The following is a 20,028-nucleotide window of genomic DNA, read 5'->3' as shown; positions in this document are numbered from 1 at the left end:
AAATTGTTTTGATCAGGATGAGTGCTCTTCCTTCCAGGTGGTCCATCACTCCCATCATGTACCCAGCATCCTTCTGGTTTGAGGTTCCCAGTACAGCCTATGTCTTCCTTATTGTCATCAACCTCTTCATAGGCATCACTGCAACTGTTGCTACATTCCTTCTTCAGCTCTTTGAACATGACAAGGTCAGTTTGACTCTTAGATTTGTAACCTCAGGAAAAAAAAATCAATATAGATCATTGTGCAGTAGCATCTGTAAAGAAGTAATGTTAGGATGGTTCTTCCATTTCTATTTTCTTCTACTTCAGGATCTGAAAAAAGTAAACAGTTATCTGAAGTCCTGTTTCCTCATCTTCCCCAACTACAACCTTGGCCATGGCCTCATGGAGATGGCCTACAACGAGTACATCAATGAATACTACGCTAAAATAGGTAAAGTCATCACCAAGCTGTGCTGAGAATACAAAAATATTGGGGGTGTACTTATTCTCTAAATCCATAGTTTATTTTATTCATTTTGATTTGTTTTTCATTTTTGGGGGGTTTGGGCCCTTTGAAACATGTATGAACTACACCCTGTAATGTACTGACAAGTGAGTTTGAAAGACATGTCCATTTCTGGGAATCTGTGCTTTCAGGCCAGTTTGACAAGATGAAGTCCCCATTTGAGTGGGACATTGTGACTCGAGGACTTGTTGCCATGACAGTCGAAGGCTTTGTTGGCTTCCTCATCACCATCCTCTGCCAATATAACTTCCTCAGGAAACCCCCGTGAGTGATGTGTAATTCTGTCTAAGTGTGTGAGGTGTAGGGTTTTCTGATGCTGTCCATCTGCATAAGGGATTTACACAGTCAAATCCTAACACACAGGTAAACACACAAAGTACTACAATCAGCAGAACTTACATTTAACAGTAACTGAAGGTAAAAGACGGATATAATGACAGTGATATTTTGCCTTTATTGTATAAAATATGACTTACTGAGGAGAAAAGCAATAAAAACACAGCTGAAATATATTTGTATGTGTCAAGGAGGGTGCCAGTTAGCTGCCAGCCTATACATGATGATGATGTTGATGTGGCCTGTGAAAGACGTAGAGTGCTGCGAGGAGACGCTGACAACGACATGCTGAAGATTGAGAACCTCACAAAAGTAACTTTTAGATCATGTGTTTTCTACTGTTTTCCACTAGAATGTACTAAGACACTTGACTGGTCCATTCATTTACATCGGCACACGTTCTTTTCATCTTCATCAGGTATATAAATCCAGAAAGATGGGTCGTATCCTGGCAGTAGACCGGCTGTGCCTGGGCGTCCGGCCTGGTGAGTGTTTTGGACTGCTTGGCGTGAATGGAGCCGGGAAGACCACCACTTTTAAGATGCTGACGGGGGATGAGTGCACCACAGGAGGAGAGGCCTTTATTAATGGAAACAGGTCAGTGCCAGGGAATAAATGACGTTCTGTGACTTTCAATGACTTTCAGGCTGCTGCTGGAGCCATGCAGCAGCCTGTTGCAGTTGTTCTCTTCATTGTGAGTTGTTCTCTTCATTCTGATGTATTGATGTATAAATTAAGTTATTCCCTCTCAGATCATGTTGTTTGAGAGAGCTTTTATGTCCATTTTTACCTTTGGATTCATACTTTCACTCATCGGAAAGACTGGGGTGCAGCAGCAATCCATCACCATAAAACCAGCTTTGTTTACACACGGAATCAGCTGATTTTACTAAGAATGGCTGGCGTAAAAGATCTAACTTTGTCTGGAACTTTTGACCACTGGCTGTGGTCTGTAGACCAGTCTACAGACCAGACACCCTGATGCCTTCTATATAACGCCACCCTTGCTAAGACACTTCCAACAATTACCCAGTTTGTGAGCTGTCCCACCAGGGGGGAGAGGACGCTGGATCTGTTGTATGCTAATGTTAAAGAGGCCTAAAGCTCCTCTGCCCTCCCTCCTCTTGGTAAGTCAGATCACAAACTCCTCTCAATCCTGGACAATCCCTCCCACCCACTACACAGTGTGCTGCTGAACAGAGGAGGACATTGAGCCAGAGACTGATCAACATCAAGTGCTTCACAGAACGTCAAAGGAGATCCTTTGTACCTGTGGCCATCAATCTTTACAATTCCTTCCCCCGCTGTAAGGGGAGGGGGAACTGACAATTTCTTGTCATATATCAGCTGTCATTCCACCCTGGACTATAATTATTTACCCATTTTCATTCATCTCACATTTTCTCTATGTATATATATATATGTATTTGTGTTGATGTTGATCTTTTCTGGTTGTGGTTCCCTTTCTTTCTTTCTGGTGAGAGAGCAAATATAACAAGGCAAAACAATTTCCCTCTGAATCTTGAATCTTAATTAATACAAATGGAAGAGGCCAACTGGTCTGAAACAACAAACCAACAAACCAACCAACCAACGTCTGCTGCAAAGCCTGAAAACAAAATAGTGTTTGGCTTTCCACATATGTTTGTGTAATGCAGTTACACGAGTGATTGTCTGATCCAGACAAAACAGAAATTTCATGTTGCTATGTGCATTTGTCTGAGTGAAGTCTACATTAATGGATTAACCATTCACTCATAGTGATATCAAGGAAGTCAGTGACAGTTCTTCCTCTCTCTGTGTGAATGTGTGTGTGTGTGCGCAGTATCCTGAAAGACCTGTTACGTGTTCAGCAGAGTATTGGCTACTGTCCACAGTTTGACGCCCTGTTTGACGACCTAACAGCCAGAGAACATCTGGAGCTTTACACTCGACTTCGTGGCATTCCCTGGAAGGACCGCGACAGGGTACGTCTCTCTCTCACACACATACACACACACACACACACACGCACACACACACTTCTCCTTTAGAGTGAGGATATTCATTGACATGCATTCCCTAACTATCATAACTAAAAGCCCAACCAGAACCTTTTACCTTAATCCTAACATTAATATAATTCTTAGCTTAACCTTTAAACAATCCCCCTCACACCCTGAACAGATGCATCTGTATCACAGATTGACATTACCATTTACCCCTCTCTAGGTGGTGCAGTGGGCATTAGAAAAGCTGGAGTTGTCCAAGTATGCAGACAAGCCTGCTGGCACATACAGTGGAGGAAACAAACGCAAACTCTCCACTGCTATCGCACTGATTGGATACCCTTCACTTATTTTCCTGGTAAGTTTAATACAATTGTGATTATTAATTTTTTAATTCTGATCTAATGTCTTTGCTTTTCCCGACTAATGATCTTAGAATAGGTGAAAAAAGTTCTTTAATTTATTTTTCCTAGATGGAGGAAGTTTTTTGTTTTGCCAGCATCATTTATCTAAGTTACAAGCGCAAACATTTTTTTTTTGTAAATATTTATTTTGTTTTTGTTACACAAATTTTGGCCCAAAAGTGCACCAATATACCATGTTTTGAATAGATAAGAGGGCTCAGCTAAACATGACTGAAAGTCAAGTGAGTCTGGTGACAAATGTACTTTAAACGTATTTTTTCAATTGAGGTATTTTAAATAACAAATACTAAACAAAAAAAACACTGATCTTTTTCACACCAGAAAATCAAGAAAGAAAAAAAAATCAGCAGTTCTTTGGTCATAAACAGAAGACAGAAAAAATATTTGTTTTGATATTTGTGTCTCAAGGCCTCCAAAGAGAAGCGAGACACATAACAAAGTCTTTAAACTTGGGCCAACATGCGTGAGACACACTGATCTAAGTGGTCTCTCGTAAAATACTTTCTTCATTCTTGGAAACCCAAGTCTGGAAATTAGTTTTAGAACTAGAACTAGGTGAAGAGAGAGCAGAGAGGAGAGATTGGAAGTTGAGAGGTTCCCTTGACAGTTTACTTTTCCTCCACTTATGTTCAACCACTCTTAAGCTACAGTATGTCTTTCTGTGAGCAGTTGAGGTGATTAGAGTGGTCATGATAGATTCTGATGTTAGGAGAGGGAAGGACTCGGCAGAGGGTAAAGATAAGGGAACGGAGAGTCCTCACCTGAAGCCATCAGGGAGAAGAGAGAAAGTTGCAGTGACTGGAGATAATGAAAGTAGGGCTGGGCTATGAGTGTTAGTCAAAAGACTTATCAGTATATGCAGTATATTTATGTGCATGGAAGTCAGCTGAAATGAACAGACGGGGGAAGACATGGGTAGGTAACCTGCAGCCAACCAACAAGATGGAGCGGACAGAACGCCTGTGTGTTTCGTTAGTGTTATAGGCAGGATTTATATGAAATGGATGAAACTGACAGTTCTCCTAGTGCTGGACTGGTGGAGCTAACAACACACAAGAAGTTGCCAATTGAAATTAAAAGAAATTAAACAACCATTTCACAATACAAGGCTCATTAAAGTGAAGTCACAGTTGATAGAAATCATTTCAAAAACTAATCTAATCAGGAATCCTGACCCTTCAGGAGTTAAGATGAACCGTACCTAACCAAAACAAGCTATGGAAACCGCAATAGAAGCTAGGACTGTGTATTAGCAAGACTCTGGTAATATGAAACCTGTCATGATACAGGGGTTATGATGCAATATATTGCAATACATTGCAGAACTGTAGGCAAATCCAATTGTAGGAGAGCTGTAATACTTTAAATTACACATCAGCATAAAGTATGCATAAAGTCTTTATTTGTACAATGCTGCCATCTAGCAGTCAGGGGCTTAACATAAAATCATCGAGAAGCATCGAGAAATGTAATACTGTGATACTCAAATGTATCAATATTTTTACACCTCTAAGTGGAGTAAATTGTAAATGTTGTAGAATTCCTAGCTATGCTTAAAGTTTCTAATCTAGATTCAAGATTCAAGATTTAAGATTCAAAATTAAAAAAACCTTATTCATTCCAGAGGTAAATAGTTTTGCCTTGTTACAGTTGTCCTCAACAGAGACAGAAATAAAGGGAACAACCAGGAAAGATCCACACGAACACAAATACAGAATAACATCAATACAGAGAAACTCAATGTTTATACAGAATATGTGAGAAGGATGAAAATAGATGAATGAATGGATGAATGAAAATGAAAATGAAATTCTGTGGGGTTTTCAGGATGAGCCCACCACTGGGATGGACCCAAAGGCCCGCAGATTCCTGTGGAATTTAATCCTGGACATAATTAAGACAGGACGTTCTGTAGTGCTTACATCACACAGGTGAGACGCCTTAGTTTTCACATGCACTGGGATTCTGTTGGAAAACGTACTGACTCATGTACACACTCACTGTTCTTCGCTGTGATTATTATTTATTATACTACTATACTATAACATAGTATTCTTAATATATCGTTTCATGTGGTCCTCTGCAGCATGGAGGAATGTGAGGCTTTGTGCACCAGGCTGGGCATTATGGTAAATGGCAGGTTTAAATGCCTGGGGAGCATCCAGCACCTCAAGAACAGGTCAGGACAATCAAGTTCTACATTTATGCATGCATTTTACCTAATTTGCTTAAATTAGTTTGATACTAATAGCTGACTGCATGTATCCAGCTCTGTTGCACTGTTTTTTCAACTATCAATTGTTATTTGAAATGAAAGCAATAAACACAATATTTCTAAAAAGGTAAACATACTCAAAATCACTATGAAAACACAAATATAATATGAGAGAAGGAAAGTTCAGTCACATATTTAGTTTTTCATTCTGAAGACAGTGGTCAACCATGCAGGATGACGGCCGAACTATCAGGAGCCACACCTGAGTCCATTTTCAAGAAGGATGCTAACACATCAAATTTTGCATGTAACAGAAAACAACTGATGTGACGCTGATGCTGCAGGAAGTGAACAGTGGCTTTAGACTATTTTCAGTCCTCAGCTGAAAAATAATTTAAACAGAAACCAGAGAACAGGGATCAATGAAATACTACTAAAAGAATAGTTAGGGCCACAAATATTGGAATGATTGGTTGTTTGGCATTTGGCCACTTCACATCATTACACTGAATTTGACATTTATATTTAGTCATTTGGGTTTTATCCAAAGCAACCCATGGACATGATCACATGAGTTTCCTCCAAGAAGCTTCCAGTAAAGTGTACTGTATGTACTGCTGTGTACTGTATGAATTTTATATTTATTATTGCACATGCCACGTGACCACAGTGTACCTGGTTCAAGTCTGGCTCAAAATTAATTTGGACATTTGAACCTGTTAAAAATCTATGTCGAAATCCATTATTTGTCAAAGAAGAGTCATACCCTGTAAATGCAAAGGTACTTGTTTGAATGCGGTATGTTTTAACTGTTTAAAAATGGCACAATTGAAAAATGACAATAGATACAATATACTGTATGTCTGAGGACTCCACAACTATTTGTTTGTGATACTTTAAAAAACTGCAGTAGTCATGTTATTATGATGATGCTGCAGGTTTGGGGATGGCTACATGATCACAGTGAGGACAAAGAGCAGTTCCAATGTGAAGGAGGTGGTTCGATTCTTCAACAGAAACTTCCCAGAGGCTGTGCTAAAGGTAAATCAGTGCAGCCAGCAGTAATAAATGCTGCAATACTGTTATTTTGTACATGATGAGGTATGTTGTGGTAATTCAGAATATATAATGTCATTTTTTAACTAATATGTGTTTCTAATTTAATAGTTGTAGATATTTTCTGTAAAAGTTCAGTAAATGTCTGGAAGAGATTGCACTCTCCCTCCTTAAAGCCTCATTGTCATATTTGCAGGAGCGTCACCACACCAAGGTCCAGTACCAGCTGAAGTCTGAGCGGATCTCTCTAGCTCAGGTCTTCAGTAAGATGGAGCAGGTGGTGGAGGTGCTGGGCCTCGAGGACTACTCTGTCAGTCAGACCACTCTGGACAACGTGAGTCAATGTGTAATGCCCTCTGCAGGCCTTCAGAGAAGACAACTGGAATAAATGAAATCACTGTCCTTATTTTTCCTCCCAGGTATTTGTCAACTTTGCCAAGAAGCAGAGCGACAATCTGGAGCAGCAGGAGGTGTCACCCCCGGGTGATGGACAGTCCCCCCTGCAGCACATCCTCAACCTGCTGAAGTCTCGTCCTGCCAGCACGGAGCTCAACGCTCTGATCAGCGAGGCACCAGAGGAGCTGGAGAGCGATGATGATGAAGGACTGATCAGTTTTGAGGAGGAAAGGGTGAGAGACTGACAGGCACACACACACAGGCATTTACTAAAATAAAGTATTGTACTGTTTTCCTGTGTATCAGTCACAGGTAATCCACAGATTTATTTTACAAACAAAATATGAAAAGCTAGTGTCGGGGAGCACACTGGTAGCCTCATGGTAACGGCAACAAGTTGGAGTCTGGTTTGAAACTTTTGTTTTGTGTCACACCCTCCCTCTCCCCATGTCTCCTGTCTCCTTCTCCACTGTCAATCTATCAAATAAAGGCTAAAAAATAATCTTTAAAAAAAACAGTATGATTGCTGAACTGAGGAGAACACTCCTCTCTTCCTCCTTCAAATCGACAGTGAACTTCACAGTTTGAGCTACACTTGATGGTATCCTTTTGCATCCCTATGACTGAATTGGACCAGTTCAGATAAATGATCAAATTCCCAACTTGCTACATTTGGCAAATAAGGAACTCACTAGGATATATAATAAACAAAAACCCTCACAGCTAAACACGATCCTAAAGAAATCAAAATCACAGCAGAAGCTGGAACTAACAAACGAAAACAAAACCACAGCAAATGCTGGGACAAAACCTAATACTAAACATACAAAGCTGGACCTAGAAGAAACAAAAAACGCAGCAAAATGCTGGAACAAACTACAGAGCAAACAAACTGACTAGACTAACAAAACTTACAAACCGTGGAGAACAAAGCTAGAGGTCGGGGAAAAGGTAAATGGAAGAGGCAGGAAACAAACGAGGTAGACGGTTGACACACTAGCAAATAACAAACACACAGACATGGACTTAAATACAAGACAAACTAATGATTAACAACAAACACCTGCTAAAACCCACACCTGTTGCCACTCCAATCAGCCAAGGCCTATCCCCGGAAGTCAGGGAAACAGACAGAGACCTCCGGGGACACTGCCTCAACTGGCCGGAGGAGGGAAGTGCAACACTACTGGGTTTCTAATCTGCTTTGAGTGCATGTGCAGGACACGAGGCTGCAGAAGGTGTGTGTGTAGCAGGGTGGGGTGACTGGATGAAACAGAACCATTGTAGGGAGTGATACCTCCTTGTTTTTAAGACAGGCCTGCCCTAAAATTAGAAACACAAAGTGGCCTTTAGAAGCTAATTTCTTTTCAAATTCAGACAGTTCCTAATGAGAAAGAGGGAGAAGGAATTCTTTTAAGGGATGGTCGCTCTAATGCAAGAATTTAATCGTCAATCTGCATCAACGAAGGGGATTAAATGAAGCAATGTACGTCAAACTGGAACAACCATCACTTAAAGGAGGAGGGAGCTCGGTACCAACACCTTGATTAATTCATCCTTATTAAGACGCTCCGATCATGATATAACCCCTGTGTATGTACTGTGTGTGTGTTTGGCAGGTCCAGCTCTCCTTCAGCACAGACACTCTCTGTTGAAATGAGCTTGAATTGAAAGAGCAGAGAGACAAGTCCAACGACAGAGAGGGCAAACCCGAACCCACCTCTCTTATCCCTGAAGGTCCAGGGGAAAACAGAGCTGCCCATTTTACCCTGAAGAGGACCAAAACTCTCTGCAAGTGGAATAAAGGACCAGTAGTTCAGTGTTTCAGCCTCAAATTCTTCACCCCAGGAGGGACTGGGGTGGTTCTGGTCAAGACCTCATGACCCTGCAAGTAGAGACAGAGTGACAGGAGTACTTGCATTTTGGATTGAAGACTTTTTCCTGGAATGTCTCCATATTTATTGTTTTACAGAATGTATGTCTCTAGACGGCTGATGGATACAGCAGGTTAGCTGCCATTGGTTATATAATAAAATACAAGTGTTTGACACTTGGAGTTGGTTGTACACACTTCCTGCCAAAGGGCCTGATGATGTTACGGTATCAGAACCTGCCTTGAGAGCATGCTGCGATGAAGTTGATTCCCAGTTGTAATGTAATAGTAGTCTATTTTTATGTGGCAACAAGAATGATTTATTTTGTATATTGAAGCAGTTATGGAGTGATGAGTGATGTGTTTTGCAATAACAGTTTCAGTGGAATGCGGAGGATTCAGTGAAATGCACCTTGGGAAGCTTCAGGTGTGGAGGAGCCTTTTTCTTTGAACTTGATGTTAGAGACCCAGAGGGAATGTACGTACACGGCATGGTTAATGTCCGAATGGTGCCTCCCTGTTATCGACTTGTTTTGACACTGCTCTCTTTCTACTGAATGCTCTCTTTTGTGCTTTTAACATATCATCATTTGTGGACTCAAGAAGATCCTCTATAAACCGGACACAGTGTATAATATTAATAATTACTCCAATGAAGGTCTGAAGTGAACTGTGCTAAGGTTCCCTGACAACGACTGCACTACCATCACTGTGATACTAAAAGGAACCCTCAGATCAGACTAAACTACTGTTTTAACTTGGCTAAGGTACATGTTTTATGATTTGCAGGAGTTGTTTCTGTTTAGTGAACCTGGGAGATTTCTAAATGTGCAGTGTATCCACATTTACAAAAACACAGCTCTTTCTCTCATTCTTAGCTGGCTTGTGGTTTTAACTAGTGTCCCTCATGAGTTTTGTGATCATTGAGTTGTAACATGTCCTGTCAATATAATTACTATTTCACTACTTCTCTCACAGCTAACTGCAGTTATATTTTGGCGATTATTTGGTGGCTTGTTTCCTAACTGAAGGGGTTATCATTAAAACAAAAGAAAACAAAACAATAAAAACTGACTTTCATTTCTTTCTTCTCTGAGAACATAAAGCTGAGGGACGTCAGTGACTAAAATGTTTACATTTATTTTGTAACTACACACCGACCAAAGCAAAACCTCTAATATGCAGCCAGGTTTGTACACATTAAAGACATAATGTTGATCATTTTGGATGTGTAAGTCACCACAATGGACTTTAAATGAAACAGTCAAATATGCTTAACATGTAGACTATCAGCTGTAATTTAAGGGAGTTTGGATGAACCATGCAGGAACTGGAGTCATTTTTATTCATAGTATGATATGGATAAATAAAGTTGTGTTATTTCCTCTTTAGTTCATTCACAACTAAGCAGGTTTGGAGTTGATTGTAAGTGTTTCATATGCATCGTCAATCTATTCAGTCCAAATAGCTGTCGCTACCAGTGAACAAGCCATGATTAGGCTAAAACGCCAAAACACATGCATCATTAGGAATTATCTCCCTGGTAAAGAAAAAAACAAATGTCTTTGTTATGGTCTACAGGAGATCAGAGTATGTGTGCCAATGTCAATCAACAGAAGACTTCATCAGAATAAACTACTGGTACATCCAGGCTTGTCAAAAAACAAGTCCACAGAGGTCTGGAACAGCATCAAATGGACAGCTCAGGTCTGTGGATTCCAGATTTCAGGTAGGAGGAATACAATAATGCCAGAAGTACAAATAACACACGAATGCATCCCAGTGTGAAGTCAAACAGTGAAGGCTTAATGTGCAGAGGTGCTGCAACGAGCTGAACACACTCCCATCTGATAGGTGGCGCTACAGACTTCAATTACACACGAAGAAGAAGGAGGCGGAAGAGAAGGCGGACACACACAGGACACCGGTGAACTTATAGGTGAACCTTAACAGGCTGCTGCTGTCTGGTTCATCATGCTGCTCTTTACTAAAACACTCAGTTCACACATTTGTCACCTTGCGAACACACGTTTTAATGTGCTGACGGCGCAGAGCATTAGAAACGTCTCTAACCAGGTAGTTAAACCCAAACGAACTATGTTATGTAGCTAGCTAACGTTAGCTAAGAGTAGCACGTATCAAGTTGACGCTAGTTGTTCTATCATAGTTTTAGCATAGTTCACCGACATTGAGTTTATTACCGTATAATTAAACGTTTCATGGTGTTTCAGCTCCGGAGCTTGTCTCATCTTCCGGGGGTTCGTCCGCTGACCTGTCCTCCTCCAGACAGAGTAAGTTCTGCCTCCAGACTCCAGTCACACGTTTCACACACGTATTTATTTCTGTAGATGCAGCGAAGGACACGTTAAATGCTCTTTTACAAACTGTGAGTGGATCTGCTAGGTTCCGCTACAGAAACAACACTGTATGAAGACAACTCCTACTTTCTATGTTTGACAAACAATAAGACAATGTTGGTAAAGGACAGCAAATGTCCTACCATCTGACATGTGATGTGTTCTGTAGTTTGTTTAGTTTCTGACCTCAGGTTTTGTGTGTTAGTGGTTTGAGAGCAGAGTTGGTGGTGTTAGGTGGAGGAGAAACATCCATGTGACATCACTCAGACTGGAGAAACCCAGCTCTGTGCAGATAAGGTAAGTTCACCTGCAGTTGTTTACTCCCTAAACATCAGAAGCCGGCAGTAAAAGATGACATTTACGTGTAACTTTGTGTCACTGTGTAAAAGTGAGCTGTCGGAGTCCGAGTACGAGAAGCTGGCAGATGAGACACTGGATTCTTTGGCTGAGTACTTCGAAGACCTGACAGATGAACCCTTCACTGGAGCAGACTATGATGTTGTCTTCTCTGTAAGTTAGTCTCTGGAACAACTGTACTGCTGTACACATACAGTATGTATATGGTATTTATGCTGACTAATTATATGAACAGTAGTAGTTCATGCTGCTGAGTTTTTGCTAGCGGGAGCTGTTAAATGCATTAATATATTTGCAGTACTACTTCCCAACATTTGAAAACACACTGAAATTCACTGAGTCGCTCTTCGTTTTGTAGACTTGAGCACTGACTGTACAGTAACTTATTGTAGTTGCTCTTTCACAATAGAATGTGTTTAAATGTACTGTAGTAACCTAGTTCCTACAAATTACCTTTAGAAATGCATTCAATTAAGGGAAAGAAGATGTTGCATCCTGATTGACACATAGTAAGAGAACAGGCAGAGCTTTTTCTTACAATGAGAACTTGTTCATCAGCCTTTTATCCTCTTATTTAGAATTCACAGCACGTCTTTGCCCTGCTCATGCTCACATGTTAAACACTTCTTTCAAACACATGGCAGAGAAAACTACGTCCTCTATTTCAAATCCAGATTTTCTAATAGATTTAACTTATCCAGATTACAGAAACTGGCTTTGTCATATATGATCTTTGAGAAACCTTAGTATGGTGCTACCACTACTAATCACTGAAAGAAGTGGTTAGCACAAGCTCCAGTAGCTCCAGTGTGTTCCTCTTCTAACTGATCATCTAATTTACTCAGTGGGTTCTGTAACACTCATGACAAAATAGAATGGTTTAGTGTTGTATTATTGGCCTCCTTAAAACTCTGAAGGCTGCAAGCTATTAATCATCTACCTCTAAATGTAGAACTGTATTGCTTTGCTGGAAGCACACTTTCAACTTTTAGAACTATCTTGTTGGTAGTACAGGTTAGTCGAATGTTTACAGAAACAGTCCGCCCTGAAATTAATCGAGTCGACTAGTAGAACCTCTTTGTACATCCTCATCAGCCTCTCTTATGTCCTCCCCCCGTCAACCACACTTAGAATGTTAGTGAACATTAGCCATTTATTGGACATGTCCAACTTTGTCAAAAACATTTAATAGTGTAAGAAATAGATTAATAGGAAGTGAATTAACACAGATCGAAGATAGCTGGCACAGTGAAACAGGAGAAGCGGTTACTATAATCAGGGATCATTGCCATAGGAAACTCAATGTGACCAGGTCGAGTTTTCTATAATGTATTCATGTAAGTAAGTTTCTTATGGACTGCATGTCTGTGGGACAAAAGACTGCAGAAAGGAAAACTAGCCTAAAAGTAACCTGTAAAAATCTGTTTGCATACGTAGATTTACAGTACCTCACTACAGTGCATGTAAATAAGTAACCTGAGTTACCTGATTACTTATTAAGTACTTAAACGGTGGGGGAGAGAGCCTGGTAGTGAGCCCTGTACACCGTCCATCACCCCTCTGTGAAGACATGGTTTCAGACATGGTTTGTTACCTTATTGCTTTCTTGTCAGTAGAATTGACACAGCGAGACCGATCTTCACCTTGATTTATCAGAGAGGAGATTCCACAGGGATGAAGAGGACCAGGGACCTCAAGGCCATTTAGACGTCAGATTAGTTTGATATGGTTTTTTCTTTATTTAGCAGGTCTTATTTCTGTCAGTTATGACATTTAACTCACAGTAAAATGGTTCCTCTGCCAGACACAGCTGTACACCAGAGCACACACAACAATCTGTGTAAATGTGATTGAAATGGTGGATGTAGCTTTTTCAGCTGGATTTGGAATAATTCAGTAAATGTTGAGTGAAACAGATAGGAATGATGGTTAAGACTTATTTCATTCAGCATCATATTAAATAATTTATATATTCTCAGTCATTTAAGTCGGCGACATTCAGCTGTGGAATGGCTGGTGGCAGATTCTGAAAATCAGACTGGCCTTTATCTGGTATGAACTCTGAATGTCTAGATTGTGTTTTTTTTTTTTTGCTTTTTCAAAAAAGTCAAACGTTTTGAAAAGTCTGAATTATAACGGGAAAGTGGAGGCATATGTGCACAAATTATTTTTTGCTATTCACTTTATCCATGTTTTTCTTGCACATAAACATTTGGTTTAGATCCTACATAGTTTTACAGTACATAGAGACGAGGCCTCTGTCCTTGCCTATACTATCTGAGCATCGCTGCCATGTCATGCACTCAGCAAAAGACCTGTTTACATTAGAGGGAGATTTCACTTAGCATTTAGCTATGATAGCTTTGGGCTGTGTATCTCCTGTTCACACTGGCATCACCAGTGTGTGAACTACTGTCAGATCACCGTCTCTCTGTCTTCTCGTTGCAGGCCTGATAACAACTGCATGTACAGTATAGTTAATATTTAAAGCAGTGGTAGTCCATCTAGAACAACTGATTGACTAGTGTTCTAGTCATGGCAGCTGACACCCTTTGTCAATTGGTTTCAGTGACATATTGGGCCATAAACAACACACACGCAGCAGAATGAAGAGAGCTGTGAGCTGGCCGACTTAATGAGAGACTGGAACAGCACTGCACACTGCAGACAGTCTCTGCTGGACTAAGATAGTCAGCTCTTGATTTTGATTTGAAGCTGCTGGTAAATTTGATGATTTGAAACCTTCTTTCAAGAGAAGGAAAATTAAAAAGTACGTTACCTGATACAGAGGGGTTTCAACAAACAAGGCATTAGCTAGATTAATCTAGATTCAGATTCAAAGCTTTATTTAATTAATTTAAACCACAAATACTTAATACATCACAAAATTTTGAAGCACTGTCTCGCTATGTACAGAAGAGACACAATAAAAGTAAAGCTAAAAAGAGTGCATCTGTGCTATGGTAACTGTTAAGGAACCAAAAATAGATATTGTTCCTTGCTACGTATAGTCACTAGTAGAGAATATGTAGATACTATGCAAGATGAAAATAACACTAAAGTGTAAATATATGTAGTAGGAGATGAGCTCCAATATTACATCGTTATTGTTTTCACAGTAACGGTTGTGGCTGTTTGCAGAGCCACCATATCACCACATCTGAAAGCTGCATTCCTGGCTTTCAACCTGTTGTGCAACAGTATAACATGTTCCTGCACCTATGTTTACACGTTTATATTTCATTTGTGTGGATCCAAAACATTACACACTACCTTGCTCATCACTTGGTATAGCTGTACTGTATTTTGGACTGTGGACTGAGTCCTGCTTCCAGTCTTTAAGCTGAGCTGGTCTAACCATGCCTACAGTAACCATGACTGCAGTAAGGCTGTTACTTGGACATGTTTACTGGTCCAAGTTTCTGGTTCCATTGTATAGTTACATGTATGTTTTTTTTTGGTCCACATACAGAGTGGTGTGTTGACAGTGAAGGTGGGCGGAGTCCATGGCACCTATGTCATCAACAAACAGACACCAAACAGACAGATCTGGCTGTCTTCTCCCACCAGGTAAGACCGGTGTCATATTCACAGAAACCCCACTCTGACTGTGACACATGCAACGTGTCTTTCATTTTAATCTGACCCACACATCACACATTTACAGATGGGTCACCTCTATGACCCTGAGAGAGACTGACATCTGTCTGCAGCTGTACACCTGCTCCTCAGCACCACAGCTGTTCTCTTCTGCAAAGAAGTGTCCAGACAGCTGCACAGGGAGAAGCTAAAACTCCCTCTCATGAAACTCTTATTATTCAAGTCAGGCACAGTAGGGTGTGGTCTGGCACTTAGGTGTAATAGATCTCCATCCTTCGTGTACCTGTGGCCTGTATGAGTGTCTCTTCTTTGGGTCCATGAGCTACTCTACTATTGATAAATTTGGGGCTACTTAGAAACGTCCTTGTTTTCCATTAAATCATACTATTGTAATGATATGGAATAAGAAATATAGCAAAATGAATAGGAAATACTGACAAAGATCAAGTTAGAAATTCCAGGAATAATTGCATCCTTCAGCCTTTGCTTTCATCAAAACCTCCTTTATTTGCTTCAGTTCCAGTTTTGCAGACATTCTGTGTCAGTTTCATTTCACCTCATGCTCCCTGATGCATCCTGCACAAGTTGGATCGGCTTGATGAGCACTTCTTACTGCACGTACCAAACAGTGAAGCTGCTGATCCTTATTCTGGTTTGAGCCAGTTTGTGCTTCCTGAGGGCAGTTGTACACTCAATTGTATGAGATCTAGAGTTTCTGGAAAGTTTCTCACTAATGAATAACCTTCATTTCTCAGAACAAGAGTAGACTGATGAGGTTCAAAACGGGGTTGTGTCTGGTCATTTGGAATCTGTTTCTCAGATTTCTCAGGCTGAAGCCTGAAATTCATTTGTGTATTTAAGAGTGTCTGTAAGTACTGTTACTGCAGAACTACTACCACTACTGCATGTCTGATAAAATAAATGGAAATCTAGGTTAAGGACAGGAGCAGCTGTGTGGTGTGGTTGGCCATATTGATGCTATTCTCAGAGGTGCGTAAGTCAGTTTTGCTGTGTCAGGTTAGTGTGAACAGTTCCCACAGATTAAAATAAAAGTCTGACCTCACGAAATAAACATTTCTCTGGACATAGAACATACGGCACATGTGTGTTCTCTAAATAGACTGTTTGCTCTGCTACTGTTGATAATTGACATTTATCTATATGGTCAGAGGGAAAGTCACTCTTACCTCAAAGTACAGTCATCAGTATGGAGGTGTTGAATATTGTTTGGCAAATCATTTCTAATTCATTTCCACAAATCTGAGCTGAGAACATGTGTGTGACATTTCTTTCTGGTCTTGTGTTTGCAGTGGGCCAAAGCGGTACGACTGGACAGGTAAACACTGGGTGTACACTCATGATGGAATTGGCCTCCACCAGCTGCTTTCTAAAGAGTTTTCCATCATCTTCAATAGAAACATGGACCTGTCTGACCTGACATATTCCTGAGACACCCACACCTCATAAACAAGTGTTCTATCATAGAGGAGCCAACAACACAGTACATATGTACAGCTCCACAGTATCCGCTCTGGAGGGTGGTTGTATATAATACCAGAGATCAACTGTACTGTACGTGTGTGTGTGTGTGTGTGTGTGTTCTCTGATAATGTCACACCTAAAACATGCACAGTGACAGAACAGTTCTGAACAAGCAGGACATGGAAAACACAGCAGCACATCAACACACACCACTTCAAGTTGTATATGTAGAAATACACAGTACATACATGTGAATGTTCGACATAAGCCAACCAATTATTTGTGTACAAAACAAAACGAATAAAAAGCTGAGTCAGTAATTCCAGACTTATATTTTCAAACATCTCAACTGAAACCTAGCAAAGTTTAAATAATTAAGATACACAGAAGGAGTAGTTACTGAGAAACAACCTGTTAAAAACTACTTCCTGAATAACTCCAATGATATCTAATATTTATTAGATGATGAGTTACCAAAGAACCCGCTGGATACTATCAATGAGCAGGTAAACTTGATTATGACTCCATCCATCAAACACATTAGGCCACAATGTACATGATATAAATATGTAAATATGTTTTAATAAAGCAGTTTGTATGTGGAAAGTTGGAATCTTACTGTTACATGCTGTGTTACAGCATCACTAATGCAGCAAGACGCAACTTTGATATGAACGTTTGAATGTGGGCTGAGTATGTTGATTAAAATACTTTGACAATTCTGCTGTCTGTCTTTGTTATTATGGGAGGAAACGCAAGTAATGGTCTAATAATAAGAAAAAACCTGGTGACCACTGTGGTGGATGAGTTTATCTAAGAGTGCATAAAGAGCAGCTGATGAGAATAAGGAGAGATTGTTGCTGCTTAGAGCCTCATTAAGAGTGAAGTATGAACAACTAATGAACAAAGTAGTTATTGTTTCACATGCTAAGAATTTGATATACACATAAGTTTCCTGTCCTGCAGTGATGATGATCACTGTATAGATTCTCCAGCCGCTCAACGGCGTGTATACAGCTGCTGAGAAATCATAATAACACAGAAATATCCCAGCTGCACAGGAGGACACGAGGACAGATAAAACAGGAGACATGAAAGCAGTCTAAGATAGTGATGCTGTGCTGGGGTATGACCGAGCTCCCAGAGTGTCTGAGGTGAACCCAGGAGGAACCCAGGACCCACTGCACCAGTGTAGAGTCTGACAGTGGGTTCAAAGATTTCATCCTGATATTTAATGGCACTCTGCTGTTGTCTAGTCTGTAGAGGTCTGTGAGTCCCTTCATGGATATGCCTCTCCCAGACCATCAGTGACCCAACAGCAAATCGATCATGTAGAACGTTATTACAGGCAGAATAACGTTCTCCACGGCTTCTTCAGACCCTTTTACGTCTGTCACATGTGATCAGGATGAACCTGCTCTCATCAGCGGCAGACCTAACAATTCTAGTGTTCTACGGCAAATATCAATCGAGCTCCACGGTGCCGGGCAGTGAGAACAGGACCCACCAGAGGTCTGGTGCTCAGTCCACCCTCACAAAGTCTGTTTCTGATTGTTTGGTCAGAGACATTCACACCAGTGGTCTGCTGGAGGTCATTCTAGGCTATCCCAGGCTCTGACAGTGCTCATCCTGTTCTTCCCTGCACAATGGAGCAGATACTGATCCTGTTGATGGGTTAAAGGAGTTTCCTCATTTCACTGAACTCACACTTTATTACTCTTCTGAGAGTAATATGGTGTGAAACAAGCTACAGTCATAAGAAAAGGTAATGACATTGATTGCAGTTTCTTAGTTTTCTGCATATGAAATGTGATCTGCTGAATGACTCTCTTTGTGTCATTGATTTAATTCAGCTCCTTTACTGACTAGTTCACTGCAAACGGTGGATTTTGTGTCTCTGGAGTCTTTCTCTAATAGATTTACTTTGAGGTTTAGAACCATTGTCCTGCTGCATCACCCGGCTTCGTCTGAGCTTCAGCTTGCTGACAGTCAACCTCACAGTATCCTGCAGGACACCTGGATAAACTACACTTTCTCCTGCATGATGACAAGCTGTCCAGCTCCAGACGCAGCATAATAACCCAAATCATGATGCTCCTCCACCATACTGCCACTACTGATGCATGCAGAGAACCTTTTCTATTGACATCAAAGCAGCAGCTAGGTCTGGGCACAGCCCTATGTTAAAAACCAGTGTTCACTTACTTTTTATCACCACCAGGTGGAGCTATGTGTTGTTAAGCCTTGACAAACCTCAAACCACAGACTAAATCAGCAGTGCACTTCCTTCCAGAGAGCTGTGGTGGCATCCTGCACTACACCACTGCTTCTATAGGCTGTAAACTGCAGTGTTTCATATGTGCTCTGTAATTCATTTAATAAAGTGAATACTACAAATGTGTGATCTCTGAAAGCCACTGGATGGAAATTCCTGGTTGATTGTTTCCATAGTTCTGGGACCTGCTGTTGACTGAAGGACAGATTAAAATGTAATTAAAGTTGCAACTGAGTCGGAGAGAACACTTCAAACTGCTGATTTTATCAGGACCAGGACCAGGACTCTGCACAGCCTGTTGTTCTTTCACCTTCTGTATTTAATGAAATGTTTTGTTTAAATGCTCCAGCAGCAGATCTTTGTATGATCTCTGCTTATTTAAGGAATCCATCATTTAACTGAATTTCTCTGTATCTGCTGTGCAGCTGTCCTCTGCACACTCTGAGAACTTGAACAATCTCTGATTGTATCACCGTTGTCTTGGTCTTTTGTCACAGCGTCTGCAGGACTGCTTTGATCAGGTCTCACTTCAGGTTTGTGTTGGTTACATGACATGAAACTGTAGTTTTAGTGAAATTCTGCCTCCGGTCTCTCCTTTGTGTTTTCACTCATCCTGACAGGAGACGGACACTTCTGAAACTATTCACACACCAGTGAACAAGTCAAATTAAAGCTACACAACAAGGGTGGCTGCAGATCAGCTGGATGTGTTTGTGTAAGTAACACTTTCCTTTTTCTTGGTATTGTATTGTATTGTCTATAATACAGGTTTACGAGCGGGCGTCTCCTGCCACGCTATCTACCCACGGATCACTGGTGCTGTTCAGAGTGGATCCACTCTGTGCTGGTGACGGATGAACCAGGTCACAAAAGCTTATGACGCAACCATAACACACCCAACGCTGCCCCATCATCTGACCCCTGGTGCTCATTATCCTTCCTGTAGAGCCCATGATTAGGATCATAGCACAGATAACATGCTCACTCATGATGTGTGTGTGTGTGTGTGTGTGTGTGTGTGTGTGTGTGTGTGTGTGTTCCCCTGCACCCATGTGCACGTAAGCTTATTACAGTGATTCCCTTTTTCCATGAATCCGGCAGTAATAATAAAACAGAGTTCCTGTCCACAGGATGTTTACTCATCCAGGGGCTGTGATGTGT

General features: G+C 40.8%; 2 protein-coding genes across 3 annotated transcripts in view; both read left to right on the top strand.

Annotated features, from left to right (window-relative positions):
- Window positions 1-9,852, top strand: part of abca2 (ATP-binding cassette, sub-family A (ABC1), member 2) — a 71,232-nt gene extending 61,380 nt beyond the window's left edge. For both annotated transcript variants that reach the window (XM_026342243.1, XM_026342242.1), the window contains 13 exons: window positions 38-185; window positions 309-432; window positions 639-771; window positions 1,035-1,155; window positions 1,262-1,440; window positions 2,669-2,810; window positions 3,055-3,189; window positions 5,084-5,187; window positions 5,343-5,435; window positions 6,410-6,512; window positions 6,724-6,861; window positions 6,947-7,156; window positions 8,543-9,852. In XM_026342243.1, coding sequence (XP_026198028.1) covers window positions 38-185; window positions 309-432; window positions 639-771; window positions 1,035-1,155; window positions 1,262-1,440; window positions 2,669-2,810; window positions 3,055-3,189; window positions 5,084-5,187; window positions 5,343-5,435; window positions 6,410-6,512; window positions 6,724-6,861; window positions 6,947-7,156; window positions 8,543-8,578 — 1,666 coding nt within the window. In that variant the 3' untranslated portion in view covers window positions 8,579-9,852. The remainder of the gene's footprint in view (window positions 1-37; window positions 186-308; window positions 433-638; window positions 772-1,034; window positions 1,156-1,261; window positions 1,441-2,668; window positions 2,811-3,054; window positions 3,190-5,083; window positions 5,188-5,342; window positions 5,436-6,409; window positions 6,513-6,723; window positions 6,862-6,946; window positions 7,157-8,542) is intronic.
- Window positions 9,853-10,696: 844 nt separating this feature from the next.
- fxn (frataxin) lies at window positions 10,697-17,303 on the top strand. Its single transcript, XM_026342234.1, has 6 exons — window positions 10,697-10,872; window positions 11,028-11,087; window positions 11,359-11,450; window positions 11,543-11,663; window positions 14,983-15,080; window positions 16,421-17,303. The coding sequence occupies exons 1-6, from the start codon at window positions 10,771-10,773 to the stop codon at window positions 16,557-16,559; spliced, it is 612 nt and encodes a 203-aa protein (XP_026198019.1). The 5' UTR covers window positions 10,697-10,770; the 3' UTR covers window positions 16,560-17,303.
- The last annotated feature ends 2,725 nt before the right edge of the window (window positions 17,304-20,028 follow it).

The sequence above is a fragment of the Anabas testudineus genome, chromosome 9, assembly GCF_900324465.2.
Source record: "Anabas testudineus chromosome 9, fAnaTes1.2, whole genome shotgun sequence".
NCBI classification, from domain to species: Eukaryota; Metazoa; Chordata; class Actinopteri; order Anabantiformes; family Anabantidae; genus Anabas; species Anabas testudineus.
The sequence above is the reverse complement of the archived record's forward strand: the minus strand, read 5'-3'. Positions and strand labels throughout refer to the sequence as shown.

What these genes read in the sequence shown, in the direction of transcription:
- fxn (XM_026342234.1), top strand. Translation starts at nt 10,771, where the DNA reads ATGCTGCTCTTTACTAAAACACTCAGTTCACACATTTGTCACCTTGCG. An exon ending in TTAGAAACGTCTCTAACCAG is followed by an intron (nt 10,873 to 11,027) that starts GTAGTTAAACCC and finishes ATGGTGTTTCAG; the next exon opens with CTCCGGAGCTTGTCTCATCT. An exon ending in ACTATGATGTTGTCTTCTCT is followed by an intron (nt 11,664 to 14,982) that starts GTAAGTTAGTCT and finishes GTCCACATACAG; the next exon opens with AGTGGTGTGTTGACAGTGAA.